At 39.2% G+C, this 27,497-nt stretch overlaps 2 protein-coding genes across 2 annotated transcripts in view; both read left to right on the forward strand.

Moving 5' to 3' along the window:
* LOC307045261 (B-cell receptor CD22-like) overlaps positions 1 to 7,686 on the forward strand; it is a gene marked incomplete at its 5' end in the record, with an annotated part of 35,989 nt that extends 28,303 nt beyond the window's left edge. Inside the window, 5 exons of the mRNA XM_079690795.1 lie at positions 6,211 to 6,471; positions 6,646 to 6,733; positions 6,832 to 6,886; positions 7,127 to 7,221; positions 7,319 to 7,686. Coding sequence (XP_079546921.1) covers positions 6,211 to 6,471; positions 6,646 to 6,733; positions 6,832 to 6,886; positions 7,127 to 7,210 — 488 coding nt within the window. The 3' untranslated portion in view covers positions 7,211 to 7,221; positions 7,319 to 7,686. The remainder of the gene's footprint in view (positions 1 to 6,210; positions 6,472 to 6,645; positions 6,734 to 6,831; positions 6,887 to 7,126; positions 7,222 to 7,318) is intronic.
* A 2,686-nt stretch (positions 7,687 to 10,372) lies between these two features.
* The window catches only part of LOC307045269 (uncharacterized protein), a gene marked incomplete at its 5' end in the record, with an annotated part of 78,264 nt that continues 61,139 nt past the window's right edge, over positions 10,373 to 27,497 (forward strand). The window contains 11 exons of the mRNA XM_079690809.1: positions 10,373 to 10,427; positions 12,539 to 12,883; positions 14,451 to 14,612; positions 16,865 to 16,946; positions 17,046 to 17,106; positions 17,515 to 17,690; positions 21,657 to 21,736; positions 22,752 to 23,105; positions 23,225 to 23,422; positions 23,558 to 23,914; positions 24,868 to 25,095. Of these exons, the coding sequence (XP_079546935.1) occupies positions 10,373 to 10,427; positions 12,539 to 12,883; positions 14,451 to 14,612; positions 16,865 to 16,946; positions 17,046 to 17,106; positions 17,515 to 17,690; positions 21,657 to 21,736; positions 22,752 to 23,105; positions 23,225 to 23,422; positions 23,558 to 23,914; positions 24,868 to 25,095 (2,098 nt within the window). The remainder of the gene's footprint in view (positions 10,428 to 12,538; positions 12,884 to 14,450; positions 14,613 to 16,864; positions 16,947 to 17,045; positions 17,107 to 17,514; positions 17,691 to 21,656; positions 21,737 to 22,751; positions 23,106 to 23,224; positions 23,423 to 23,557; positions 23,915 to 24,867; positions 25,096 to 27,497) is intronic.

A 27,497-nucleotide genomic window follows, 5' to 3' on the forward strand; every position in this document is an offset into this window, starting at 1 on the left:
TGCTCGGCCTCAGGTGTGCCCCCAAAGAAGACCTGCAGTCCTCGTCGGCAGAGCTCATCTATGGCCAGACACTAGGGGTCCCCGGGGAATTCATTCCCACCGCCACTGTGCCCTGGTCTGCGGCCGGGCAGCGCTCCTCCCTGCTGGAGACCGCCGGGACATTCATGCCCGGATTACGGTCGGCGGATTTAGTTTTTATTCGCCACAACGCCCACCACGGTCCCCTACGGCCCCCTTACGACGGTCCGTTCAGGGTCATACATCACGGGGACAAGAGCCTGGTGGTGGACGTCGTTGGTGGCAGGCCTGAGACTGTGTCCGTTGATCGGATTAAGCCTGCTCACGTGGACGTTTCCAAGCCGTTGGAGTTGGCTCTGCCCCCACGTTGGGGCCGCCCTCCCATAGCCCGCCCCCCGCCCACTGTAGGGATGCCCTCGCCCTCGTTGGCGCCCCTGCCCTCGCCTGCGGCCCCGCCCTCCTCGGCCCCTTTGGTCGGTACGCGCCGGAGTCGGGTGGTATTTCCTCCCAGGCGCGAGGATTTTGACTGTGGGTGAATTCTGGGGGGCTTGTGTGGTGATTGACATTATTCATCCACGGATCTATGGGTTGGGGTATTGTTCTGAACGGACATTTTAGTGAACCGGACTTCCTGTTTCCGCCGGTCTTCACTTCCCGGGCTTAAAGCTGTTCACATGTGTGTTCTGATGCTAAATAAAAGTCTAGCTTGTACCTTTGATACACCGCCTCCGACTCCCGTTTCTCGGCACTACAATATCCGTATTTATTTATTTCTCTAAGTTATGTTTTAATGAAAATCATTTAAAGATTGGCTTTAATCAATGTTTGAAAATGAATTCTTCATATATGATACATGAGAGGTAACATTTTATTTATGGTATTATTTCCACATATTTCTCTCCATTTTTCCTTCTGCCAATGGTGTCGCAGTTTCTCGTCTCTCCCGTTTTTGTGCTTACTGCGTACGCATGGGTTAGAGTTTGCGTGGAGGACCGCACATTTCCCCGTCAAGTTAGTATGTTATAAATCGCAAGCATTGCGTAGAAACTGGCGTACGCCATTTTCTGAGCGTATATCCCTTTATAAATGAGGCAAGACACTTCACCCCAAATTGCTCCTGTGGGGATTGTCCACAGTATTGAGTATTTAAGTTGCTTTGGATAAAAGCGTCTAACAAGTGACATGTCATGTAATGTAATAAACAGCTGTTTTCTAATAACTAATAGTACTGTATTTTTTACCCTGATGTTTCTGAATGTTAATATATGCATTATGTTTTCTGATCTATGTTAATATTCAAATTAATATGAATTAATTAAGTACAAATATACATGTTTGCTATTGAAAAGCACATTGGGATATTACAGAGGAACACAAGTTAGCTGATGTAGTTGCAGTTCCACACTGCTGCCACTAGGGTTTAGTAAAGAGACGTATTTCATTAATAGAAAACTATTTCCAAGAGCTTGTCAACTGTCTATAATTGTCTTTTGTGTGTGTACCGACTTTGTTTTGTATATCATTTGACGTCCTCAGTGCTCATAAAGATGAACTTTTATTCTCTTCTTCATTTGAATGCTATTCTCTGGATTCAGTGGTATAGGAAGAACCTCTCTTTAAGTTTGGATTTCGTTAAACAACAATACTTTCCGGTGTAGTGGGTTTTACTGGGGTTTTGCTCATCATGCATATTAATAGTCCAAACAGGAAGTATATGTGGTTGTTAACCAGCCTGATATCCGTCTTCTGCTCATTGCTACAGAGGAAAGGCATCTTTGAACACATGGTTCCTCCTTCACTGTGAGTAGAAACAGTTTATTGATGTAATGATTCTGTATACCTCCTGTGAACATTATTTAATCTGACATGTTTTATAGTCTCACAGAGATGAGAGGAGCAGCTATGAGTCTAACTGCAGCAGCGAGTGGATTAGTTGTCTTCCTGCTCTCTGTGTCAGGTACTGTACATCTACACTTACATTCATCACATGAACAGAGGGGATTCTGGGAAATGTAGGACTTGTAAAACCAGGTCTCATGTGGGAATAAGTGGGATGGCTTTGTGTCAAAGGCAAACCTAGCAGAAACATTTTAAATGTATTTGTGTAGAATTGTAGAAACTCAAAGACGTTACTAGTTTTTCTGATGGATATTCTGAAGACCTTGTCGTGCGTTGCCACTTTCCTTTGCTCCAATCATCTGCATCAAATATCAGATTGCTTATCACTTTTACAAGCGTTAAAATGAGAATATAGTGTCTGCATAACTGTTCCATCCTCTCTCTCTCTGTGAAAACATTTTGCTCTGTTTTTTTCTTAAGACGACTTCAAGAATCTCCAGCTCTGTTTTTATTAAGTTGAAGTGATTTAGAGAGATATTCTTATTCTAAGTCTTAACATATTGACTCAACTCTTAAGGATCATACCTCAGCACCAAACCCTTCTAGTTCCTTCTCTCCTCTCTGACCTCAGAGTTATATTCCCACGCTCTGAGTTAAAAGCAGTCTTCTTCTTTTTCTCATCTGTATATCAGACAGAAGCTGCTTTCACCTCAGTGTTCTGCATTTATTGATATTGTTCACACTTACCTCAGCAGCAACCTGACCACAGAGCGAACAGAGAGGGGACTGTACAAGAAAAGCAAAGACCTGTATAAATAAAAGTATTCCTAATCTTGTAATGTTCTGGCATGTTGACACCTTGTGTTTGGATATCTGTTCTACCCGGTTTAATTCAGAAAGAACAAAGTCATAAATTATTACGATAGTATTTGCAGCAGTTATAAACTGCCTTAAAAGCAATTAACAGGTGATGTACATGTGCTCCTCTTCTCTTCATTTTAGAAACTCAACTATGATAAATACATGATATTATTCTTATTTTCAGTTCAGCTCTAGTTAGTTAGATTCATGTTCAGGAACATTTTTATGATAATGTTTGTCGATAATTTGATCTTGAAGCTTGTTCTGGTTACATTAACCCCATTAACACATGTGTTTGATTTACTGAGTCTCATTAACTAATTGTTAACTTAAGTTATTCACTTTGATTCTAGTTTCTGATGTGCTCTGTGTTTCAGTGGTTCAGGGTCAGGGTGGCTGGGGAGTGACTTACTCTTCTACTGAGATCTGTGCAGTGAAAGGATCAACAGAGGAGATCAGATGCAGCTACACATACCCATCTCCATGGAGAGGCAGAGTTAACAAAGTACAGAAAACATGCTGGTTCACTAAATGGAAAGATCGTGAACCTGTAGATCTGACCACAGACTCAGAGTATGCATGTCGTGTAGAGAATCTCTGTGAAAACAACATCTGCACTCTGAGAATCAGGAACCTGAGAGAGAGCGACTCAGCTGTGTACAGGTTCAGGTTCATAACAAACCAAGATACATACTGGGGTATTGCAGTCACTTTGTCCGTCAGAGGTATCTTAAATTGTATTCTTAAAACATTTAACTTTTTATTTAAATGTTGATACATGAACATTATTGATCTTTTTTTTTATATGTGTACCTTTATTCAGATCTCCAGGTGGAGGTGAGCAGATCAGGTACATCTACTCGCCTTCAGTGTGTCAGCAGTTGTCTACCTGGTCAAACCTCCTACGTCTGGTCTAACAACAGACAGGAAGTGAAGGAAGACACATCTCCTTATGCATACTTCAGATATGAGTCAGCAGACAGTTATTCCTGTGCTTTGAAGGGATATGAAGACTTCCCCTCTCCTTCAGTGTGTGAGTTTACTCAAAGTCTTCCACGAACATAATAACATTAACATACAGTATAACATATATCATCATTGCACTCATTTATCTATTTACCCACCAGAGGTCGCCAGCAGACATGGCAGTGTCCAAAGACACTGAACCAGGGCTCTAGGTTTTCTGTTTGATTTTAAAATAGGTCAAATATAATCTTGCTACGAGGGATGCTACCAGAAAGAAGAATAAACGAAAACTAGAAAATGCATTTCCTGCAGCAAATGCTGTAAACTGTGAACATTTGTTGCTGAAAATGCAGAAAAAGCTGAATATGTTATTAGCTGAATGGTAGCTGCTTTTAGCTACAAAAACCAAGTAAGTGTGTTGCTGAATTTAGCGGAGATATGCAGAAAAGTGAAATGATTTGAATCAAATGTTTACAGCTTAAATGCATTGCAATGAGTTCCATGTGAAAAAAAGACTTAAAAAAGCTATTTTGAAAAAGTTGAAAGTTTCCCATCATGTGCTGAAAAGGCTGAATAGTTTGATATTGGAATGGTTTCTGCAGCTGAAATTAGGCTGAAGGAGTTAAATAAAGATATTAAATGTAAGTAGTAGTGAAGGAATGTTTACAAACACCTGTGTGTGTAAGTGCAGAGATCAAAGGTTACCATGGGGACAACGTTATCAAAACACCTTTTTACGTCTGCCGTCCGTCTGTCTGTCTGTCTGTGGGCGTGTCTGCTCTGATTAGATGATGTCACTCAGGTTTGTGGCCCCAATCTGCCCAGCAACACCATGGCAACCAATTGCAGCACTGAGTCCCATAAGAATGCATTGAGGAGTATATCTGACAATTTTGCCACCTGTTCAAAAAGTATGGCTCCTATCAAAAAAGTACCAGTCCGTGAACATCAGGGAACCCCAATGAACTGATTTTTGGGGGGGTTTTGTGTGTGAAATGTGGAGATGAGAGCAGTTTGTCTAAAGTGTACTTCTCTCTGCTCTGAAGAAAGATCTGGAACAATTTAACATGGGAATCAATTGGGAGCTAGGTGGACCTTTTGTCTCTTCAGGCCCTCAAGAGGCATTTTGTTTAATTTTTTTCTTAATTTTTTTTATATATTCCAACCTAGGAGAGGTTTTCCTACTTTTTTCCATGAAAAATTGTCCTTCTGGAGTGTAGGGTTTGGGAATTATGGCAGGTTCAAAAAAAATGTGTGGAAAATATCAAGCTGTCCTCCACTCTGTTTTTTGATCAAAGCACTCTAGACTTAACGAGCTGCTCCATCCACTCTAATGTTAAAATCTGAAGAAAGCCTCTTTACCAAGCTCCAAACTAAGTTAAATATCTCAAAAATAATTTGAATAAGAATTGAATAGCTGAAGGTCTTGTGATCATTTTAAAGTTGAAATGAAGTCTCTTGCTGAAAGCATGTGGAAGGAGAAGCATTTGGCGTAAGGTCTAGTTAAACGAGGATTTGAAGAGTTGTCCCATTGACTTCCATGTTAAAAAAAGAGTTTAAAAAGAAGAATATTTCAAAAATGATTAACTATTTTTAAAAAGTTGAAGGTTTCCGATCGATTCCTGAAAAGGCTGAATAGTTTAACATTTGAATGGTTTCTGTAGCTGAAAGTAGGCTGAAGTTATGGAGAGCCAAAGTATTGTCTGAAATAAGAAGAATAAAGATTTGAAGAACTATAAAATACAGCATTCCACTATTTATGAAGGAAACTTCTTCCATGACAAAAAGATTAACACGCTTCATCAAAGTTTTTAGATATCTGATAAAGGATGAAATCAAGTTAATCACCCACTCTGTGTTTTGTTAAACTATTATTCATTAAAAATATCTTGTGAAATGTGTTCATGTTATCTCCTCCAGACTCTCCAAAGCTCCCCTCTGTGTCAGTGAGTCCCTCTGCTGAGATAGTGGAGGGCAGTTCGGTGACTCTGACCTGTAGCAGTGATGCTAACCCAGCAGCTAACTACACCTGGTACAAGGAGGATGGAAATCGGAAACTTCCTCCTCTCACTACAGAACCAGAGCTTCTCTTCAGCTCCATCCAGTCCTCTGACTCTGGAGAGTATTACTGCAGAGCTGAGAATCTGCTTGGAAGTACAATATCTGATCCCTTCTCTATTGATGTGAAATGTGAGTAAAACCCAGATGATTTAAAAAGCATCAAGCAACCAATGAAAACGTTGTTCACAGTCTGCTGCTGTAGGTCAATGAGATGGAGAGCAGCTACAGTAGATTATGAAAATGAAGTTGTTTCTACAATTGTCTCCCAAATCTGCACGTATGTTCAGGGTATTCAAACCAGCAGTAATACAGAAAACGAAATATACAACATAATTGTTGTCTTTAGCTCTATACCTGTCAAAAAACACTTTGAAAGTCAGACGCTCACACAGATAACTATTTTTCATTTCTATTCAACATGATGTATTTTTACTCATTTTTGTTGATTTATTGCATTTCTTTCAGACTCTCCAAAGCTCCCCTCTGTGTCAGTGAGTCCCTCTGCTGAGATAGAGGAGGGCAGTTCAGTGACTCTGACCTGTAGCAGTGATGCTAACCCAGCAGCTAACTACACCTGGTACAAGGAGGATGAAGACTCTCCAAAAGCTTCAGGACAGATCTTCAACATCACTGACTTCAGAGCTGAACACAGTGGGAGTTATTCCTGTGGAGCCCAGAACAAGTTAGGACGTAGTAACTCCACCTTTCATCTGAGTGTTGGAACAGGTAAGTTCTCTACATTCACCAGACCTGATTCACTTTGTAATATGAAGCAACCCAAGCATATTCAACATGTCAGTGTTCAGGGAGGAACCTCCATGGTGTCAGAGGTGGATCACACTGACTATGTGATTTATCAATCTATAGTTAGAAGTATCACACATGTGTTCATGTTTCTAGGGAGTTCAACAATGATAGTGAATATCATCAGGACGACTCTGGGGGTCTTGATTCTGATTCTTGTGCTTCTCCTGAGTCTGTGTTTGAGGTACAGCAATATAAATTCATCAGTTTAAACATCCTTCTACCATCTTTTAGTTTACTGTTATGAAATAAAATCTGTATTTGTTGTTGTCCTTAATCCAGGAAGAAGAAAGCTCTGCGCTCCACCACTGAAGCACCTGAACCTGAAGAGATAGAGGTGAGAGAGAGCAGACCTATTGACAACATGTCCCCTTCCTCAAAGCTATACTGTGGCTCATGAATGCAATGTGAAGAGAACTTGTGATTAAAGACAACTTCCTGATTTGAAACCAGTAAAGAATTTAGCCAAGAAATAATTGGCATCAACTTTAAAATGTGAAAAATGTTTTATAAAATCTTAAAGTATATGCAGGTTTCATGAATGAGGGTCTAATTGTGTCTTCTCTCTCTTCATCAGTTGGACTCTGATCCTGAGTATGAGAACGTCTCACACACTGCAGCACAGACAGAAGACACAGAGGAGCAGGGAGACATGGTGTGAAGTCCACTCAGGTTAGAGCCTCCTGCATCAGATCAAACAGGCCCACTCCACATTTAGAGTCACAGTTCCAGCTGTAACTTTACACAAAGTCTCTGTGATGTTCTTCAGATGCTCACCTGATGGAAACAAAGAAGAAGGACGTTGAAATGTCCCTGTGGAGAGCGAGGCTGTGCAGGATGTGTGCAAAGTGGATATATTCACCTTCAACTCTTAAAGCTTCTTTAGTCAGTTTTCAGCAGCAGCAGCTTGTAGGTTTAGAGAATGAGCTGCTGGCAGCTTGAAGTGAATCATGTCGAGGTGTCAAACATGATTTATCGTTAAGACCAGCCGATGGTCAGGTGCTCTATATTACTGCTTCAACTATGTGTACATGCTTATTTGTTATATGCAGAGTTGTTGATATTACAAAAGTCTTGTGAAATTGTTTTTTTATTCCACATAATAAATAACTTTGAAAAATCCTGATCAGCTTCTTGGCTTGCCAGGAACATCTCATTTTACTCCATGCCCACTTTAGATTGTAACATATTTAAATCAACATGAAAACAGAAGCACCCTTTTAGCAACTAGCAACATTTTTCAAGTGTTTCTGTGTTTAATAAAAATAAAAGCCAGCTTCTATATCAAGGAAATGGATCATCGGACAACTTGGAAACATATGAGTTGAGAAAGGTTTCAGCTTCTTTCTGTATTTATTTGTTATAATAAAACCTTTATATCATTCACTAATTTATACAAAAAACATCAAGTAAATGTTGCTTTGGTTTAAGTCTCAAGTTGCCACTGTGTGTCACCGTAAGGATCAAACGAGACACAGTGAAATAGATTTGTAATATAATCTGGGATGTTGCGAGTTGGTCCTTTCCTCCCTACTTCACTTCATCCAATAGTTCCTTCATCCCTTCCTCCTCACTTTCAGAACTGCATCCCATCATCCCTTTATCCCTTCCTCTCTACATCCCCCCCTCATTTGAACCTTCACCTCTATATCCCTTTAATGCTCCTTCCCATAACTCATTCTTAAACCCAATATCCCTCTTTCCCTCTTTCCCATGAGCCTTCATCTAAACATCCCTTCATCACTTCCTCCCCTCATCCCTTCGGCCATTCCCCCCCCCCCCCTACTTCCCTTCACCCCTCCCTCCCTACATAACTTCGACCCTTAATCCCCACATCCATTCATCCCTTCATCCCTTTCTCCCTAAACCCTTCATCAGTTAAACCCTCCCTCTCTAGTTCCATTCATCCTTTCATTTTTACATCCCTTCATCCTCAGTTATTGAAGTAAAGCTTGTTAAAGAGTTTGATGCTGTGTAATATGTCAATGTTGCTCACAGGTGTGAGCTTGTTGTCTAATATGCTGTGTGTGACCTCCAAAGTGTAATGGATTGCATGTCATGGTTAAAGACTAAAGAGCAGATTATTTATAAAATGTTAAAGTGTCTATCAGTGTTGGTCCTGTTCAGTATCTGATGTTTCACTGTCCTCTAGTGGGGGATCTTAACTGTTGCACATTCAGGCTTCATCACTCAGAGAGCTCCCTCCTTTCTAGTGGAAGTCTCTTTGGGGGCATTTCACCAAAACTATAAAAATATGTATTTCCTATCTCACCTCCAGTGGCATCTAGCCATGCTGATGGTTCATCATGAAGTCTGTTCCATGCTGTGCGGTCTGTTGTCAAATGTTAACGTCTCTGTTAGTAAGACATCTCTGCACACTGCTTTTCTAACTGATCCACTTAAACAAGTCAAAGTCATTTAAAGTATTGTTTTCTAATCAACATCTATCAAACATTGTCTCTCCTACCAGTCCATGTGTGAGTGGTTCATGTTGGCAGGCATGTAAGTTTCCCACGTCTCGAAGTTCTGCATTTCTCAAAAGAATTAAGTAACCTGACCACAGAGATAAGAGAGAAGAAACATTACATGTTACTTTTATCCAAAGCGACTTACATACTCAATACTGTGGACAATCACCACAGGAGCAATTTGGGATGAAGTGTCTTGGGGTTTGAACCTGTGACCACCTGATCCGAACACCAACACTCAACCCACTGCACCACACACCTCCTACAAATCAAAAACAATGAAATGGCATTCTCCATCCTCTCTTATTGTTACGTGCTGCAGTTGGTGCTTGTGTGTGTGTGTGTGTGTGTGTGTGTGTGTGTGTGTGTGTGTGTGTGTGTGTGTGTGTGTGTGTGTGTGTGTGTGTGTGTGTGTGTGTGTGTCTCTCTCTCTCCCTGATTGTCTCCAGGTGCAGCCTCTCCCCCAGGTCCCAATCCCCAATCAGGGGCTCCTTAAAGGACCTGAGGAAGGCTGCAGTGGCCCTCTCCTTCTCCTCTGGCTGCGTGTGTGCAGCATGTGTGGTGTAGTGTCTCTGTGTGAGGCCTAGTTTAACCTGTGTTTTGTTTATTGTTAGGAAATGTGCTCCAGTTTACCTTTTTGTGTATTGTTTAATTTAGTCACTTTCTTTTAGAAGAAAGTTGTTCTTAGTTACTTTAAGTTTGTTTTGCAAATTGGCTGGCGAGCCTCTTTTCTTTTTTAATAATTAAATCATCACTTTGTGGCTTCAGCAATCAGTTTCCTCTCCTTTTTCTCTCGCCCGGTTATTTTTGTGTTTTGTTACTTCCCTTTGTACCCTAGTTTAGGAGGGAACGTAACACTTATAATTAATAATATGCTCTTCATCCTGTTCAGTCAAACTGCCTCATGGGTTCACAGGTCAATGCCTTCCTGTTCCTTCACTACACCTGCAGACTGTGTGACGTCCTCAGTGCTCAGAGAGATCAACTGTTTTTCTCTTCTTAATTGAAATGCTCTTTTCTGGTGTTAGTGTTATATCAGCAGTGAAACAAATATTTAACCGTAGTCTCTTTTAACGTGTATACTTTTTAAAAACAATAAAACGTTGTGTAGTGGGTATTACTGGCATTTGGCTCATCATGCATATTAATCGTCTAAAGAGGAAGTAAATCTAGTCTATTAACAGCCTGATATCCGTCTTCTGCTCATTGCTTCAGAGGAAAGGCATCTTTGAACACATGGTTCCTCCTTCACTGTGAGTAGAAACAGTTTATTGATGTAATGATTCTGTATACCTCCTGTGAACATTATTTAATCTGACATGTTTTATAGTCTCACAGAGATGAGAGGACCAGCTATGAGTCTAACTGCAGCAGCGAGTGGATTAGTTGTCTTCCTGCTCTCTGTGTCAGGTACTGTACATCTACACTTACATTCATCACATGAACAGAGGGGATTCTGGGAAATGTGGGACTTGTAAAAGTGGGTCATTTGTAGAAATAAGTGGATCGGGGTTGGATGAAATGCAAACTTTCCAGAAATATTCCAAATATATGTTTTTGTGTAGCTTTGTTGAAACACTTAGATGTTACCAAGTTTTAGGAGTTTTTTAATATCTTTCCTGTGTTGGTCAATGTAACTTTCACTTGTCTGTGTGCTTATTACTCTCACACGCTTCAAACTGAGAATATTGTTCATTCATAACTGTTCCCCCCTGTTCATGTTATAACATTTTGCTATGTTGTATTTTTAAGATGAGCCTGGTTAAAATGTTTCTGTCGTTTTCATAAAAATGTTTGTGTTTTCGAGGGCTATTTTTCTCACTAATCATTTCATACTGTCTCAACTTCTCTCTTGTTTACACTCTGCACCAAACCCTTCTAGTTCCTTCTCTCCTCTCTGACCTCAGTGTTATATTTCCACGCTCTGAGTTTAAAGCAGTCTTCTTCTTTTTCTTATCTGTATATCAGACAGAAGCTGCTCACACCTCAGTGTTCTGCATTTATTTGAATTGTTCACACTTAACTCATCAGCAACCTGACTAACTCTGAGTGAACAGAGAGGGAACTGTACAAGAAAAGCACATATTTGTACATTGAATAATATTCCTAATCTTTTACTGTTCATGCAGGCATCTTAACACATTGTGTTTGGACTGATGGTCTGGTTTAATTTAGCAACAAAGTCATAAATTAGTATTTGCAGCAGTTATCAACTCCCTTCAAAGGAATTAACAGGTGACTTAATGTGCTCCCCTTCTCTAGTGTATAACATGTATTTATAAAACGGACAAGTAAAATCAAGCAATCTGATTTTACGCATAGACATCAAACGGCAAAAACATATTCAGTATGCAGTTCCTTTGGCATTAGGGCAGGGATATCTAGATACTTTCCAAGCTTTGACATAATGAATTGTGCTACTTTTAAAGTAAGCAACGATGTTTTCAAATCTGTAATCAAAGAGGTCCGCAAAAACGCTATCGACCAATCAGATTGCTTGATTTGACTTGTCAGTTTTATAAATATATTTAAATTTCTTCCGTTACGAAACAAACTTACAAAGCATAAAATGGAAACATTTAAGATTAACTTCGACCTCCGGGGGGGTCTTACTATAGTATGGAGGAGTGGATTGAGCAGTGCCTATCTCCTGAAAAAAAGCACCTAAACTACGACATGCAGAGCTACTTGAAGAGCAGGTAGACCAACTGGAAAAGTACCACCATTCAAAAGCTTTCTGATGCGGGTCTTGAAACAAAGCAGAGAAATTATGACCGTTAGTGGCCACAGGTGCGAAAGCTCTCTCCAGAGCTACTGGAAGCCCAATCTCGGGGACCGGAGAAAGTGGAGCAATATTCTCGCCACGCCAAGCAACAGCCTCGAACAACCTCAACCTATACAAGTGACCACGTAAGCCATGCTACTGATGCTGGACAGTTTTTCAGTGGATGCACAATAAACAGCAACATACACATTAATGTAAATAAACAGCCAAATAATGGATCAACGCTCTCTGTCTAATATGTTCGCTTGCTGTTAGTGTTGTTGCATAGCAACCACCTTGCACTATGTTTTGTGCAGAAGGCAACGGAGGGACTATTTTATTTTGAACATAATTATTTACTAATAAAAACTATTTAAATTAGAGTGTGTATTTTTCTTTCATATTGCCACACTTGGTAACCGTTTTATAAAAGCAATATCTCACGACAGGCCGTGATATATGCTCATTATATCACATCTAAGGGGCGTGGTTCGGCCCGACGCGAAGCTATTGCTTAAATATGTTTTACATTTTAGAAACTCAACTTCCATAAAAACATGATATGTTTCTCATTATCAGTTCAGCTCTAGTTAGATAGATTCATGTTTATAATGTCTGCTGATATTGGAGATCTTGAAGCTCTTGTTACAAAAACTCCATAAACTCATTTGTAGTTTGATGCACTGTTTGTTATTAACCAATTGTTAACTTGAGTTATTCACTTTGATTCTAGTTTCTGGTGTGCTCTCTGTTTCAGTGATTCAGGGTCAGGATGGCTGGGGAGTGACTTACACTTCTACTAAGATCTGTGCAGTGAACGGATCATCAGTGGAGATAAACTGCAGCTACACATACCCATCTACATGGAAAGGTGGTGAAAACACAGTACAGAGAACATTCTGGTTTAAAAAGAAAGATGGTGAATCTGTAAATCTGACCACAGCCTCAGAGTATGCAGGTCGTGTAGAGGATCTCTGTGAAAACAACATCTGCACTCTGAGAATCAGAAACCTGACAGAGAGCGACTCAGCTGAGTACAGGTTCAGGTTCACAACAAGCAAAGATGTATTCTGGGGTATTCCAGTCAGTTTGTCCGTCACAGGTATCTGAAAATGTCCTTCTGAGATATTTAAAATGTTATTTTAATTTCTATATTTAAACATGATTGATGTTTTTTTTGTGAAATTCTACCTTTATTCAGATCTCCAGCTGCAGGTGAGCAGATCAGGATTGTCTACTCACCTTCAGTGTCTCAGCAGTTGTCCACTTGGTCATGCTTCTTACATCTGGTTTAAGAACAGACAGGAAGTGAAGGAAGACACATCTCCTTATGCAAACTTCAGATATGAGTCAGCAGACAGTTATTCCTGTGCTTTGAAGGGATATGAGGACTTCCCCTCTCCTTCAGTGTGTGAGTTTACTCAAAGTCTTCCACTAACATAATAACATTAACATACAGTATAACATATATCATCATTGCACTCATTTATCTATTTACCCACCAGAGGTCGCCAGCAGACATGGCAGTGTGCAAAGACACTGAACCAGGGCTCTAGGTTTTCTGTTTGATTTTAAAATAGATCAAATATAATCTTGCTACGAGGGATGCTACTAGAAAGAAGAATAAACGAGTGAATTATGAAGGAAACTTCTTCCATGACATAAAGATGAACACTTTCCCTCAAAGTGTTTATATTTCTGATAAAGGATGGAATCAAGTGAACCACCCACTCTGTGTTTTATTAACCCTTAGATGCATAAGTGGGTCTTTTTTGACCCGGTGAGGTGGTTTTCGTGAAGTATCTTTTTAATTACATTTCATATAATTTCATATTCCAGCTATTCCTCAAACATGTTTTGGAAATCATGCCATTCAAATTGAAAATGTAAATGTTATACATATAAAGAAATTGTAGTTTTTGTATTTCTACCCCAAGCTTCCATAACTGGGTCAAAAATGACCCGCATGCATTTTCTATGGAATTTCGTTTTTTTCCAAAATGTAATAAATCTTTCTAAAATTATAAATAGTGAAATATTAAATATAAAATATTTCTAATGTGAACCCAAATATAATACTACATTTTATACAAGTGATGTTTCTGAACAAAAATGACAAAAATAGCATAAAAACACATATTATTCTAAAACGGGTCCTTTTTGACCCACGTATGGAAGAGTGTAGGGTCCAGTCACTCGGGCATCTAAGGGTTAAACTATTTCTCATTTAAAATATCTTCCACTGTGGAATTAAATGTGAAATGTGTTCATGTTATCTCCTCCAGATGCTCCAAAGCCTCCCTCTGTCTCAGTGAGTCAGCTACAGGAGATGATGAAAATCCATTCATGTTTACAATCGGCTCCCAAATCTATGTCCAGGGTTTTCAAACCAGAAGTAATACAGGAAACTAAATATATGTAAACAACATAATTGTTGTTTTAAGCTCAAAACCAGTCAAAAACACTTCCATATTTCAGAAGCACCCACACAAATAACTATGTCTCATTTCAATACTCAATTCAACATGATGTATTTGTAATATTTTGTTGATTTATTGTATTTCCTCCAGACTCTCCAAAGCCTCCCTCTGTGTCAGTGAGTCCCTCTGCTGAGATAGAGGAGGGCAGTTCAGTGACTCTGACCTGTAGCAGTGATGCTAACCCAGCAGCTAACTACACCTGGTACAAGGAGGATGAAGACTCTCCAAAAGCTTCAGGAGAGATCTTCACCATCACTGACTTCAGAGCTGAACACAGTGGGAGTTATTCCTGTGGAGCCCAGAACAAGTTAGGACGTAGTAACTCCACCTTTCATCTGATTGTTGTGGCAGGTAAGTTTTATGCATTCATCTAAAACCACACACTTATCAGCTTGTTTGTTTTCAGTCACATTGTCTGGTAGGAGGCTGAAAAAGGAGTGCATGTTCAAATGTACCTTTCCGGTTCGGGATAGAGATTGTTTTCTTTCTTTCACATAAGGAAATAATTGTCCTGAGGGTCCAGATTCAGTATGGGGTGCAGTCTTTCCCTGTGCACTCAAGAGTGAGAGTTGTGTCTGTTTTGTGAAGCTTATGCCGAGTGCAAGTTCCCTCAGGCTGAGAGATATTCCATCGGTATTGAGAAGGAAATAATGAATGGAGTATAATCACCCGTTCATCACAAAACTAACAATGTCATGAATTTATTTGCATTTTTTTCAGCTTCTTGAACATTGGACAAGTGTTTTTCTATTAACATTACTTTTAAAACAAATTATAGTATATTTTTTTAGAAATAGGAAGGTTGAAAATAAAGCAGCCTGTCCTCCAAAAAAAACGACCATATACTGTGGGTCGATTGTTCAGCTGCTTAATACGACCCAGTCACGTTTTAAAGTGTAGCACCTCTAGCGGTCGTGTAAGAAACAACATGCTCCCGTTGATTGCAAACGCTACGGAGGGTTGTTTCTTCACAAATAACCTTCTCTAGAAAATCCTAAATTGTGGAATAGTTTGGCCATTAAAATGCTTTTTTATTAGATTTCTAGCGAGAAGTGTATATTGTACTTTTGTAATCTACGTCCAGTGGATGTGTAGGATCTATAGTTTGATAGATATTACGAAGAAGATTTGAGGTCTCGCCAGGATAACGTGTATAGGCGGCAGCTTCCATGTAAAGTTAGCGTCAACCCTCACGGGGTGAAAACAATATTTCCGGTATTGAAGTTTTCAAAATAAAACCGGAAGTATTCCCCTCACTGTCAAATGATTACAAAGTGATATCTGCATTACTCATCCACTAAAAAACATCAGTTTATCCTTCTTAATTACACAATATTGATTGGTTTAAATTGTGTACAATGCTTTTGTGTTTTTAACCTTCGATTCTGAGAAACAAATAGTTTTTTGGGAGTTTAGACACGACAGAGTTTCTGAAGACACTACACTACCCAGAATCCCCAGCTATCGTTTGGGACTACATCTGCCTTGCTTTACAAACCCCGTGATTAGTCCTCAAGCTCTGTGATTGGATTTTGGAGTGGCAGTGCGACAAGGTTACGCCGAGCGTCAAACAGCTCTTTGAAATGGAATGGAACGACGGCAGACTTTCCAAAACTGGAATTCAATCAATCAATCAATCAATCAATCAATCAATCAATCAATCAATCAATAGGATACGGCTGTAATAGGCCTAAGGCCTTTTAGTCGCTCATAAATAAATAAGCAGATCACTGATTCTTAATTTCCTATGGATGCTGGCAACAGTCACATAGTCCAAAGTGAAGGTGCGTTTGACCAGTAATGGTCGAAGCGGGACGGAATTGGACGGGTCCAGTTTTTTTATATATATTTTCCGATTTCATATTGCATAAACAACATATCCCGATGTGCATTGCGGCTAAAACATCCAGGATTATGGGTGTCGTTCGATGTTTTAGACTATCAAAACCTCTGAAAAAAGAAAGGTGTCTCGCAGAATCGAAAGAGAAAAACCTATGGGAAAAACACAAAAGCATTGGACACAATTTAAACCAATAAATGTCGTATAATTAACAAATATAAACTGATGTTTTTTAGTGGATGAGTACTGCAGATATCACTGTTAAATCATTTGATCATTGGTTTTATTATGAAAACTATGAGACCGAAAATACTGTTTTCAACCCGTAACTTTACATGGAGGCTGCCGCATACCTCAGATCATCTTTATAATATCTATCAAACTATAGATCCTACATATCGACTGGACGTGGATTCTAAAAGTATAATATACACTTCTCGCTAGAAATCTAATAAAAAAGCATTTTAATGGCCAAACTATCCTACAATTTAGGATTTTACAGAGAGGGTTATTTGTGAATATACGACCCTCCGGAGCGTTTACATTCAACGGGAGCACTAGAGGTCGAACATTTTAAAACGTGATTAAAGGTCGTATTAAGCGCTTGAACAATCGACCTATTTGGTCGTATGAGTTGGAGGACTTTGCAGCCAAGTCTTACACCCCCTGTAATACTCCAAAGTGCCCCTAGGGGTCCATGTATCCATATTAGAGAAACACAGCTGTATTAACTGTCTGTTCTCTGTTGATCTCTGTTTCTCAGGATCACAGAAGCTACTCTCTTTTGTATCAATCCCTGTTGTTCTCCTGGCTGTCATTTCTCTCTCTGTCTTCCTGTGGATCAGGTGAGCAGATCTGATCATCTTAATCATTGTTTGTTAAATCATTAAAAGTCTGTTTGTCTGATGGCAAACATTTGTTTCTTCATAAACTCTCCTAACCAGAAGAAAGAGGGCTTCTAGAGACTCGTCTGAGCCTGAAGAGAGAGCGGACAACAGGGAAGAGGTGAGAATAGATGCTTATGTAATTAATCTAGTACAAAATAAAACATATTACTCTCAATTTATAATGAGGAGTATTTCATGGTCTTTAAGTTCTTATAGAAAACTGATCTGACATAGAAGGACCTCTTGCTGCTCTTTTTACATCCTTCTATAAAAAGTTAATTTCTATCTCAATCTCTTTGATTCTCCTCTTAGACGTGAGTACATTTCAAGTTCATCCAGAAGTTTTCCTATCTTTTATCCTTTAATCTTTTCTGTCATAAAGCATCAAGTTGATGAAGCAGGGATATGTTCCCATCATTACCACAGCTGCTGTTGCTTTGGCCTTTTCTGTCCTGGGTCCATTCCTCTGTAAATGAAAACCTATTCATGTAAACATGCGTGGATTCATTTGTTTTCCTCTCTGCAGTGTGTACCTGATCAGCCGGAGCAGCAGGAGGACCTTCAGTATGCCAGCGTTCACTTCTCCAACAACCGGGAAGACCCTCTTTACTCCAACATGAGAGCAGCTCAGCCCCTCAGACACACGGAGCAACAGGAAGTCCAGGAGTACGCTGCCGTCAAGTTCAGCAGTGCTGCCCTGAGGTGAGCAGCTCCTCACACAGGAACATTATTCATACATCGTTTAATTCCTTTTGCATTATTATTACCACTCAGAAATACATCATTGATCTCTCAGGACCAGAGGTCAGGACTCTGGAGAGGATCCAGCTGCATTGTACAGCACGGTCAACTAATCCAGATGAACACAGCAGGCGTTGACTTTGAAGGATACTTCAGTTTTTTTACAATCACATTCTATCTACACAGGTTGATATGGATTTTTAAATACATTTCTCAGGTCGAACCTCTCCAAGAAAGAGGCGATGAGTTTTCAGCCTAGTTTTTATTCATCTGAATGGCTCAAATGTAAAGATGTTGTTAAGTATTTCACAGCTTAATGTAATAAATTGTATATATTTATTTTGTAACGTGATTTTTGCCAAAAGAAATTACAAAATGTAGAGATGCTGCAACAAGAGATCTGATTCCTGACTGCTGGCTGTTTTTGTTGGAAAATGTAGATTTTACTAAAGAGTTATAATTTACTGATAACAAACCATTTCCATTGTTTTGTAAGTAAATTTATCTACTTTCTTTATATAATATTTTTCTTTACAATGTTCTTCTTGTCTACACGGAAATCAACAACTACTTGTTTGTGTTATTTTTTATCCATTCCAAAATAAATGTTTTTTAAAGCACGTTGGGATATTGGAGAGGAACATGCTTTTGCTGATGTAGTTGCAGTTTCATTGTGCTGCCACTAGGTGTCAGTAAAGAGCCGTATTTCACTGATGGAAAACCATTACCAAGAGCCTGTACAGTACATTTATCTTTGGTGTGTGTACGGCCTTAATGTTCACACATTCTTATTCTGACATCTTTTTATGTAAATATAAAAGTTCCATTATCACCAATTAAAATAGTTCATTTCTTTGTTACTCTTTAAGTTCATAACCATCACAACTTGTTGCATTTGTCTATTTTGCTTTGTTGTTACACCTGTTATTCTGACCCTAGTCTTTTGCTCTGTACTTCATGTGTTTACCTTTCTCTCCTTCTGTTCTGGTCTGGTTTGAGTTAATCAATAAAGGTTGAAATTGCCATAACTCTTGTCCACACTAATGCTAATGATAGCATGAGTGTCACTAATCTGTCGTTTCAAAATAGAATAATTGCACGTGTTCGCTTGACATAAAAACACTGGAAACAATATTAAACAAAACAAGCTGCAGTGATGATGAAAGAGCAGAGTTTGTGAGGATACATCAGAAGGTATAAAGAACACAGTGAAGGGAGACTGTCACACTGAGAGAGAGAAGTGTATGAGTGAGAGAAGTAAGTGTGTGAGTGAAGTGTGTGAGTGAGTGTGTGAGCTAGTGAAGTGTGTGAGTGAAAGAAGTAAGTGTGTGAGTGAGTGTGTGAGTGAGTGAGTGAGTGAGTGTGTGACCACAGCACAGCCACAGTCCTGCTCTTCACAGACAGAAACACTGATAGCTAACCCTCAGCTCGTGCTGCTTGTTGTAGTTTGGTTTGAGTTTGGCTTGAATTAATATTATAAAATGTAAAACCCAAGCTAAACCTCAATGAACAAATGTTCAGATGTGACTTTCTGTACACATTATGAAACTGTCCAGGCAGTTTCATAATAATATCAAGTGATGTTAATTTGCATTAGTCGTTTGTGTAATTTGCATTGTTGAGATTTATTCACAGAACATGGTTTTAGATCTTGAAGTTTGGCTGCTTTTATAATAAAGGAAGACATTAGGATGTGTGTTCTCTTGTCAGTGAGGAGAGGTGTTCTGTTTACCACAAACTGGTCTCTCTCTGCAGAACAACGAACCATGTAAAGCAATAATGTGAAGAGGAAGGAAGTGGTGTTTTAAACCCCCTGCTTTCTGTCAGCTTTCTACCTTCAAGCCCCCAGGGGGGCGTTAAGGTTTGTGATAACTCCCTTTCTTTTAATGGATAGAAGGTTTTACTTGTGTACATCAATCTTCTTCTTTATTTAATGTCACTGAAGCCACACGGAGACGAGAGGAGCAGCTATGAGTTTAACAGCGAGTGGATTTGTTGTCGTCCCTCTCTCTATGCCAGGTAATGTACATCCACATATTTTGTTATCCACATTATATTTAGCTTTTCTAAACACTTTGACACTTTACAAAACATTCCATACAAGCATAGAGCAAAAATACACAGGCATATATTAGTGACCAAACAAGATGCAATTAAATTAATTTGGAGAAAATACAAAGAGACAACAGAAAGAAACGGAAATTAACCCAACAATCTACTTAATATTGAACTAAATAAACAAAACAAGCTTAACTCAACAGGGTCAATGAAATAACTAATCATAAACAGAAATTAATCGAACAGTCCACTATAACAATGTTTAAAATGTGGTCATGTAGTGTAATGCACACTGACACAAAGAGGAGATACAGACGATGCAGGCCAAGAGCAACACCCGCCAGGCAGCAGTGTATCGGTGAAGCACAGACGTTGAGGCAAAACAGCCGTCTTTATGTATTAGGCTCCCAGCGCAGGTGATGTTAAGATACTAATACTACATTCATATTATTCAGGAAGGATGAGACAAGCAAAAAGCGTACCTACCGATCAGGCCAAGTTAAGACACACAGCAGGAGAGCTTCGTTCAGCAGAGGCAGCAGACATGGGCTGCAGGATCCCTGCAAGGGTCTACAACCAGCAATAAACATTTAGTATGTATGCTACTTGTCATGCTAAGCATACAACAAACGGCAGCCACCACAAACCGGTGCCAGCGGAGAAAGCACGTAAACGGAACCCGGAAGTGGCCTTCGTGCCAAAGAGCAAGAGTGAGCAAGAGCGACACTGACCCTCTTTAGAAAGGTTGCCCCGTGTTGATAGGGCTGAACAGTTTATCCTGCTACATTGAGATAACGACGAACAAGTACATTTAAATGTGCCAAAACAATCAGTGTTAAATATTAAACTTTACATTGTTTCCGGGTCCTGGTTCAGTTTCTGATGTTTCACTGTCCTCTACTGGGGGATCTTAAGTGAGACACATTCAGGCTTCATCACTCAGAGAGCTCCCTCCACTGTCTGCTTTAAAGGGTCAGTTCACCCAAACTACTAAAGTACTGATGTCCTCTCTTACCTCCTGAACATGCAAATAACTCATAATAAAGTTTGCTGTATGCTGTGAGGTTGTTTTTCAAATGTTAAAGTGTTTTAATAAATGTAAACATTGGACATATGTTTACAGTTAACTCAACTGATCTATCTAAACATCCAAAGTCATTGAAAATGTGTTTTTCATATCATTAAACACTGTGTGTCCAAAACCTACATGTCCAATTGATTATGTGTGTGATGTGTGTGTTCCTGTTGGGTTCACACTAACAGGCATGTGAGTTTCTCACGTCTCAGAGTTCTGCATTTCTCTGAAACAGAAGCAACCTGACCGCAGAGAGAACAGAGAAGAAACAAACCAAGAGAAATTAAATGGCATTTTCCATTCTCTCTCATAATTAATTTGGTTCTCTTCATCCTGTTCAGTTAAACTGCCTCGTGGGTTCACAGGTTAATGCATTCCTGTTCCTTCACTACACCTGCAGACTGTGTGACGTCCTCAGTGCTCAGAGAGATCAACTGTTTCACCCTTATCATTTTAAATCCTTTCTAATGCTTTTTTCAGGAGTCAGTGTAGGTAGCTAAACGGGTCTTTAACCAGAGTTTATTTAGTCTAAGAAAAGTGTATTGTTTGTTAAACAACCAAACTTTACTGTGCAGTGGGTGTTACTGGGGTTTGGCTCATCATGCATATTAATCGTTTAAAGAGGAAGTCAATCTAGTCTCTTAACAGCCTGATATCCGTCTTCTGCTCATTGCTACAGAGGAAAGGCATCTTTGAACACATGGTTCCTCCTTCACTGTGAGTAGAAACCGTTTATTGATGTAATGATTCTGTATACCTCCTGTGAACATTATTTAATCTGACATGTTTTATAGTCTCACAGAGATGAGAGGAGCAGCTATGAGTCTAACTGCAGCAGCGAGTGGATTAGTTGTCTTCCTGCTCTCTGTGTCAGGTACTGTACATCTACACTCACATTCATCACATGAACAGAGGGGATCCTGGGAAATGTGGGACTTGTAAAACCAGGTCACATGTGGGAATAAGTGGATCAGGGTTGGATGAAATGCAAACTTTCCAGAAATATTCAAAATGTGTTTTTTGTTTAGCTTTGTTGAAACACTTAGATGTTACCAAGTTTTAGTAGTTTTTTACATGTAATGGATATTTGTAAAAATATCTTTCCTGTATTGGTCAACGTCATTTGCTCACAAAAGTAAGTGTGTGCTTATTACTCTCACACGCTTCAAACTGAGCATATTGTTCATTCATAACTGTTCCCTCCTCTCCATGTTATAACATTTTGCTATGTTGTGTTTTTAAGATGACCCTGTTTAAAAAAATGTTTTTCATTTTCATAAAAATGTTAGTGTTTTAGAGGGATATTTTCTCACTAGTCATTTCATACTGGCACAACCTCTCTCATGTCGCCATACCTCTGCACCAAACCCTTTTAGTTCCTTCTCTCCTCTCTGACCTCAGAGTTATATTCCCACGCTCTGAGTTAAAAGCAGTCTTCTTCTTTTTCTTATCTGTATATCAGACAGAAGCTGCTCACACCTCAGTGTTCTGCATTCATTGTTATTGTTCACACTTACCTCAGCAGCAACCTGACCACAGAGCGAACAGAGAGGAAACTGTTCAGAGAATCTCACACTATTCTAATTAATGTGATCGCTAATCATTCACTGTTCATTTATATGAAGGCATTTTCCAATCTTGAGTCAAACTGAACATACCCTTTTTGCGTAGACTTCTGTTCTACCTGGTTTGATTAAGAAACAAAGTCAAAGAGTATCATTGGTTTCAAAGTGCCTAAGAAGGAATTCACATGTGTTTTTCTGCTCTATCCCAGTAAAGTCTGTAAAATATGTATGTTTACATTCTTTGTTGAAAGTGCTGATCAGGCAATTTCTCAACAATTTATAGATTAACTTTGATTCTAGTTTCTGATGTGCTCTGTGTTTCAGTGGTTCAGGGTAAGGATGACTGGGGAGTGACTTACTCTTCTACTGAGATCTGTGCAGTGAAAGGATCAACAGTGGAGATGAGATGCAGCTACACATACCCATCTCCATGGAGAGGCAGTGTTAACAAAGTAGAGAAAACATTCTGGTTTAAACAGAAAGATGGTGAACCTGTAGATCTGACCACAGACTCAGAGTATGCAGGTCGTGTAGAGAATCTCTGTGAAAACAACGTCTGCAGTCTGAGAATCAGAAACCTGAGAGAGAGAGACTCAGCTGAGTACAAGTTCAGATTCATAACAAACCAAGCAGGAGGAAGATATGGTGGTTCACCTGGAGTCACTTTGTCCGTCTCAAGTAACAATTTTCAATTATATGTTAATTATTTATTAATGTCTTGAATATAATAATAATAATATACATGTGTTTTGACAGTTTTTGTCTTAAATACAATTCCTGTTCCTTCATAAATCCAGATCTCGAGGTCACATCAGATGCAGACTGGCTGTTTTGTGAAAACAGTGGTCATCGATCTTATCTTCCTTCCTACATCTGGTACAAGAACGGACAAAGAATCCAGGGAGAAACATCTTATTATATAGACAACCCGAACAATGCAGACAGTTATTCCTGTGCTTTGAAGGGACATGAGGACTTTCCCTCTCCTCCAGTGTGTGAGTTTACTCCAAAGACTTCTATCAACACATAAACATCTAGTGGCATTTTATATTGAACTCAACAAGTCATTTTCTACTCCTGTTCAAATTATTGCTGAAGAATAGAAAAAAAATATGTTTTTATTTGTTCAGGTTTCAGAGGTCAAACCTGCAACAGAGTGGCTTACACTGAGAGAAGCATCTGTGCCCCCAAAGGATCCTCAGTGGACATTTCCTGCACGTACAGCAGCTTTAAAGACGATGTTAAATCTAAGTTCTGGTTCAGTCCTGAGCGTAGTCATCAGGGACAGAATCCCTCTCAACCTGAGGACCTTAGTGAAGACTCCCAGTATGCAGCTCGTGTTCAGATCCTTGAGACAGAGAGAGGACCCTCCACTCTGAGGATCTCTGACCTGAGAGACTCAGATTCAGCTCAGTATCTCTTCACATTCAAAACACCAAGCTTTGAATGGAGGAGTGATTTACCTGGAACCACTCTGACTGTCACAGGTACTGATCAACACACACTGATGTACATTTTATTTAGATTTTTATTTATTTAACCAGATAAAAGCATTAAGATACAATGTCATTTACAATGCTGACCTGGCCAAGAAGGCAGCAACGTCACACGTTCTTACACATAACACAGACATATAAAATACAGAGAACACAACTAAGTAAACAAAAGAAGAAAAGCAGTCCCTACATTGAGCACATTAGGACATTAAGAAAGGTGAACTACTTATTACTGCAAGAGCAGCTGGTGGTAAGGACCTCAGACAACTTCAATTTAAAACTTGCTATAGGGACAAGTGCCCTCAGTTTGAGGCGTGATTGAAGGTCATTCCAAGAACAAGGACCAACATAAAAAAATACTCTTTTTTCCAGCCTCAGTCCGCACAGCAGGAACCTGGACCCGTATCCAGGCCCTGGATCTGAGGTTGTAAGATTCACAAACTGGAGCAAATCTGGCTCATATGTGCAGTGGAAGCTTACCTAAGATGGCTTTATACAAACCAATGCTGAATCCTACGCATATAAGTGAGGAATATCCAGTTAGGCTATACAGAGTGCAAGGATGAGTCCTATAGGGTGCATTTGATATATATATCGCAGTGCAGCATGGTAGAGTGGGTCAAGTTTGGCCAAACCAGTGGGAAAGGCAAATAGATTGCATCACCGTAGTCCAGCTGGGACAGGAATAATCCAGAGACCAATCTTTTACGGGAAGAAGTTGAAAAACAACGTTTCAATTTCTTTGTTAGAACTTCAATACAATCAATCAAATACACAGAACACCTACAAATACTGGAAAAGTAGATGTTTGTGTAATGACTATTGGATGAAGAGTTAATGTGGCTCTTTATTTCCAAATAGCAATACACAGTGGTGTGAATGTGTATGCACATCTATACAAAAATACCTTTTGCTTTACTATTGTTTTTTGTTCTAACGTCCAGCTCTCCAGGTGCAGGTGATCAGAGCAAAGCTCTACAACTATTCTACTGAGGCTGAGCTGAAGTGTCACAGCAGCTGCAGTCCAGCTGGTTCTCTGAACTACGTCTGGTTCAACAACGGAGAGAAAATCAAAGCAACGATGATATCTTCTTATAAAGCCTTGTTTCATCCCAGAGACAACATCTCTTGTGCTTTGGAAGGACATGAAGACTTCCCCTCTCCTGCAGTGTGTGAGTTTACTCATAAATACACACTGACATTACAATACACTGACAAATGCAGACATACTGGAGTCACAGAGGTCTTCTGAAGTTCATTACATACATTTCATTTCATACAAGCGACTAACAATAAGTGCAGACAACCATAAAGATACAAACAGCAAGTGTCCTACAAGAACATTAGCTTGCAATAAGCCAAACATGTTAAGTGTTTACAAAATATGTCCAAGTCACTGTTCACAGTGTCTTTTAAACTGCCCAGTGCTCTCAACCAATATAAATATGAAGATTAAAAAAGTACTAAATGTTTGCTGTCCACGGCTGACGTTAAATCGACCGGACTTCTTTCTGCGGATTGATATGACTGCACATAGTCCCTTGATCCTCCTTAACAACAGTCATGTTATCCTTAGCAGCGTTCTGTTAGCGAGTATTAGCAGCCTCTGAAATGTCCAAATTCACCAATCAGAATCGAGTTTTCAACTAAGCCTTGTAATAAAAGGAGAAGAATGTGTGGGGTCATTGATGTAGAAAAGATAAATAAAGATTTGTTATTGGCTGCCAGTTTCCAGGAATCCAACACAAGGATCTATATCACATTATATTAATAATAACAAAAAAATGAAAGTCAATCATGTGTGATAACATGTTTTAATATTTGAAATACTTTTTATTTCCATATCCTTTTTCCAGACTCTCCAAAGCCCCCCTCTGTGTCAGTGAGACCCTCTGCTGAGATAGAGGAGGGCAGTTCAGTGACTCTGACCTGTAGCAGTGATGCTAACCCAGCAGCTAACTACACCTGGTACAAGGAGGATGGATATGCAGACTTTACTTATTTCAATGAAGGACGACAGCTTGTCTTCAGCTCCATCCAGTCCTCTGAGTCTGGACAGTATTTCTGTAGAGCTGAGAACAAGCTGGGGAGGAGCACATCTGCAAACACCTTTATTGACGTGAAATGTGAGTAAGACAGTTTATCTAAAGATAACAAGCTTATATCTGTCTAGTTGTTTCTAGAGAAGATGTTACTTATCATCACTACTTTCTTCAGCTCAGCTTGCTTTACATGACATGGGATCCAGGGAACAAGTGGGTAATGAAAAGTGAACTGGCAGTATCTTCTAATCACATTTTATAGAGTTGCTAATGATGACATCATTGAGAAATAACTGTTAAATATTGTTATATTTAACTCATATTTAATGTTATTAACTTAACAAGGCTATCTCTAAATCCTTAAATTCCATGACTCAATTCATCGTTGTGACTTGATTAAGTGATACACTAAACAGCATTTAACCAATGACAAATCATTACTTTATAATGACCAATAACAATTCAGAAATACCCATGAACAATTATTTAAAGTTCATATTAATTCATTTACATAATATCTAACGGTTGTTTCTCTCAAATATATTCCCTAGCTACAGTGAAGAAACTGAAACGTTGACTTTAATTAAATGTATTATGTCAACAAATTACACATAATTGTATTAGGTTGGTTGAAAGCAATAATATACATTTTAAATGAAAAATATTAGGTTCAACTTAATATTATTGCTTTCAACTCACCTAATGCAACATTTTTTTATTTTATTGACATAATACATTTAATGAAAGTCAATGTTTTAGTGTTTTCAGTGTACTCTACAAACTGTGATTAGTAAATACTCAACAACTGTCCTTCAAGTTAGGGTTCTTTTGGAATGAGTTCCTCATTCAATGCTCTGTAATGACTCGAAATGCAGCTTCATTCAGCGTTCAATAATGTAGATACCCTTTGAGCTAATGCAGTGAGAAACACATTCTAAATATTTACTGTTCACACTTCTCCTCCAGATGCTCCAAAGCTCCCCTTTGTGTCAGTGAGACCCTCTCCTGAGATAGAGGAGGGCAGTTCAGTGACTCTGACCTGTAGCAGTGATGCTAACCCAGCAGCTAAATACACCTGGTACAAGGAGGATGGATATGCAGACTTTACTTATTTCAATGAAGGACGACAGCTTGTCTTCAGCTCCATCCAGTCCTCTGACTCTGGACAGTATTTCTGTATAGCTGAGAACTCGCTGGGGAGGAGCACATCTGCAAACACCTTTATTGATGTGAAATGTGAGTAAGACAGTTTATCTCAAGATAACAAGCTTATATCTGTCTAGTTGTTTCAAGAGAAGATGTTACTTATCATCACTACTTTCTTCAGCTCAGCTTGCTTTACATTACATGGGATCCAGGGAACAAGTGGGTAATGAAAAGTGAACTGGCAGTATCTTCTAATCAGATTTTATAGAGTTGCTAATGATGACATCATTGAGAAACGACTGTTCAATAGTTTTATATTTAACTAATATTTACTGTTATTAACTTTACAAGGCTATCTCTAAATCCTTAAATTCCATGACTCCATT

The sequence above is a fragment of the Notothenia rossii genome (assembly GCF_949606895.1).
Source record: "Notothenia rossii genome assembly, chromosome: 1".
In the NCBI taxonomy this organism is placed as follows: domain Eukaryota; kingdom Metazoa; phylum Chordata; class Actinopteri; order Perciformes; family Nototheniidae; genus Notothenia; species Notothenia rossii.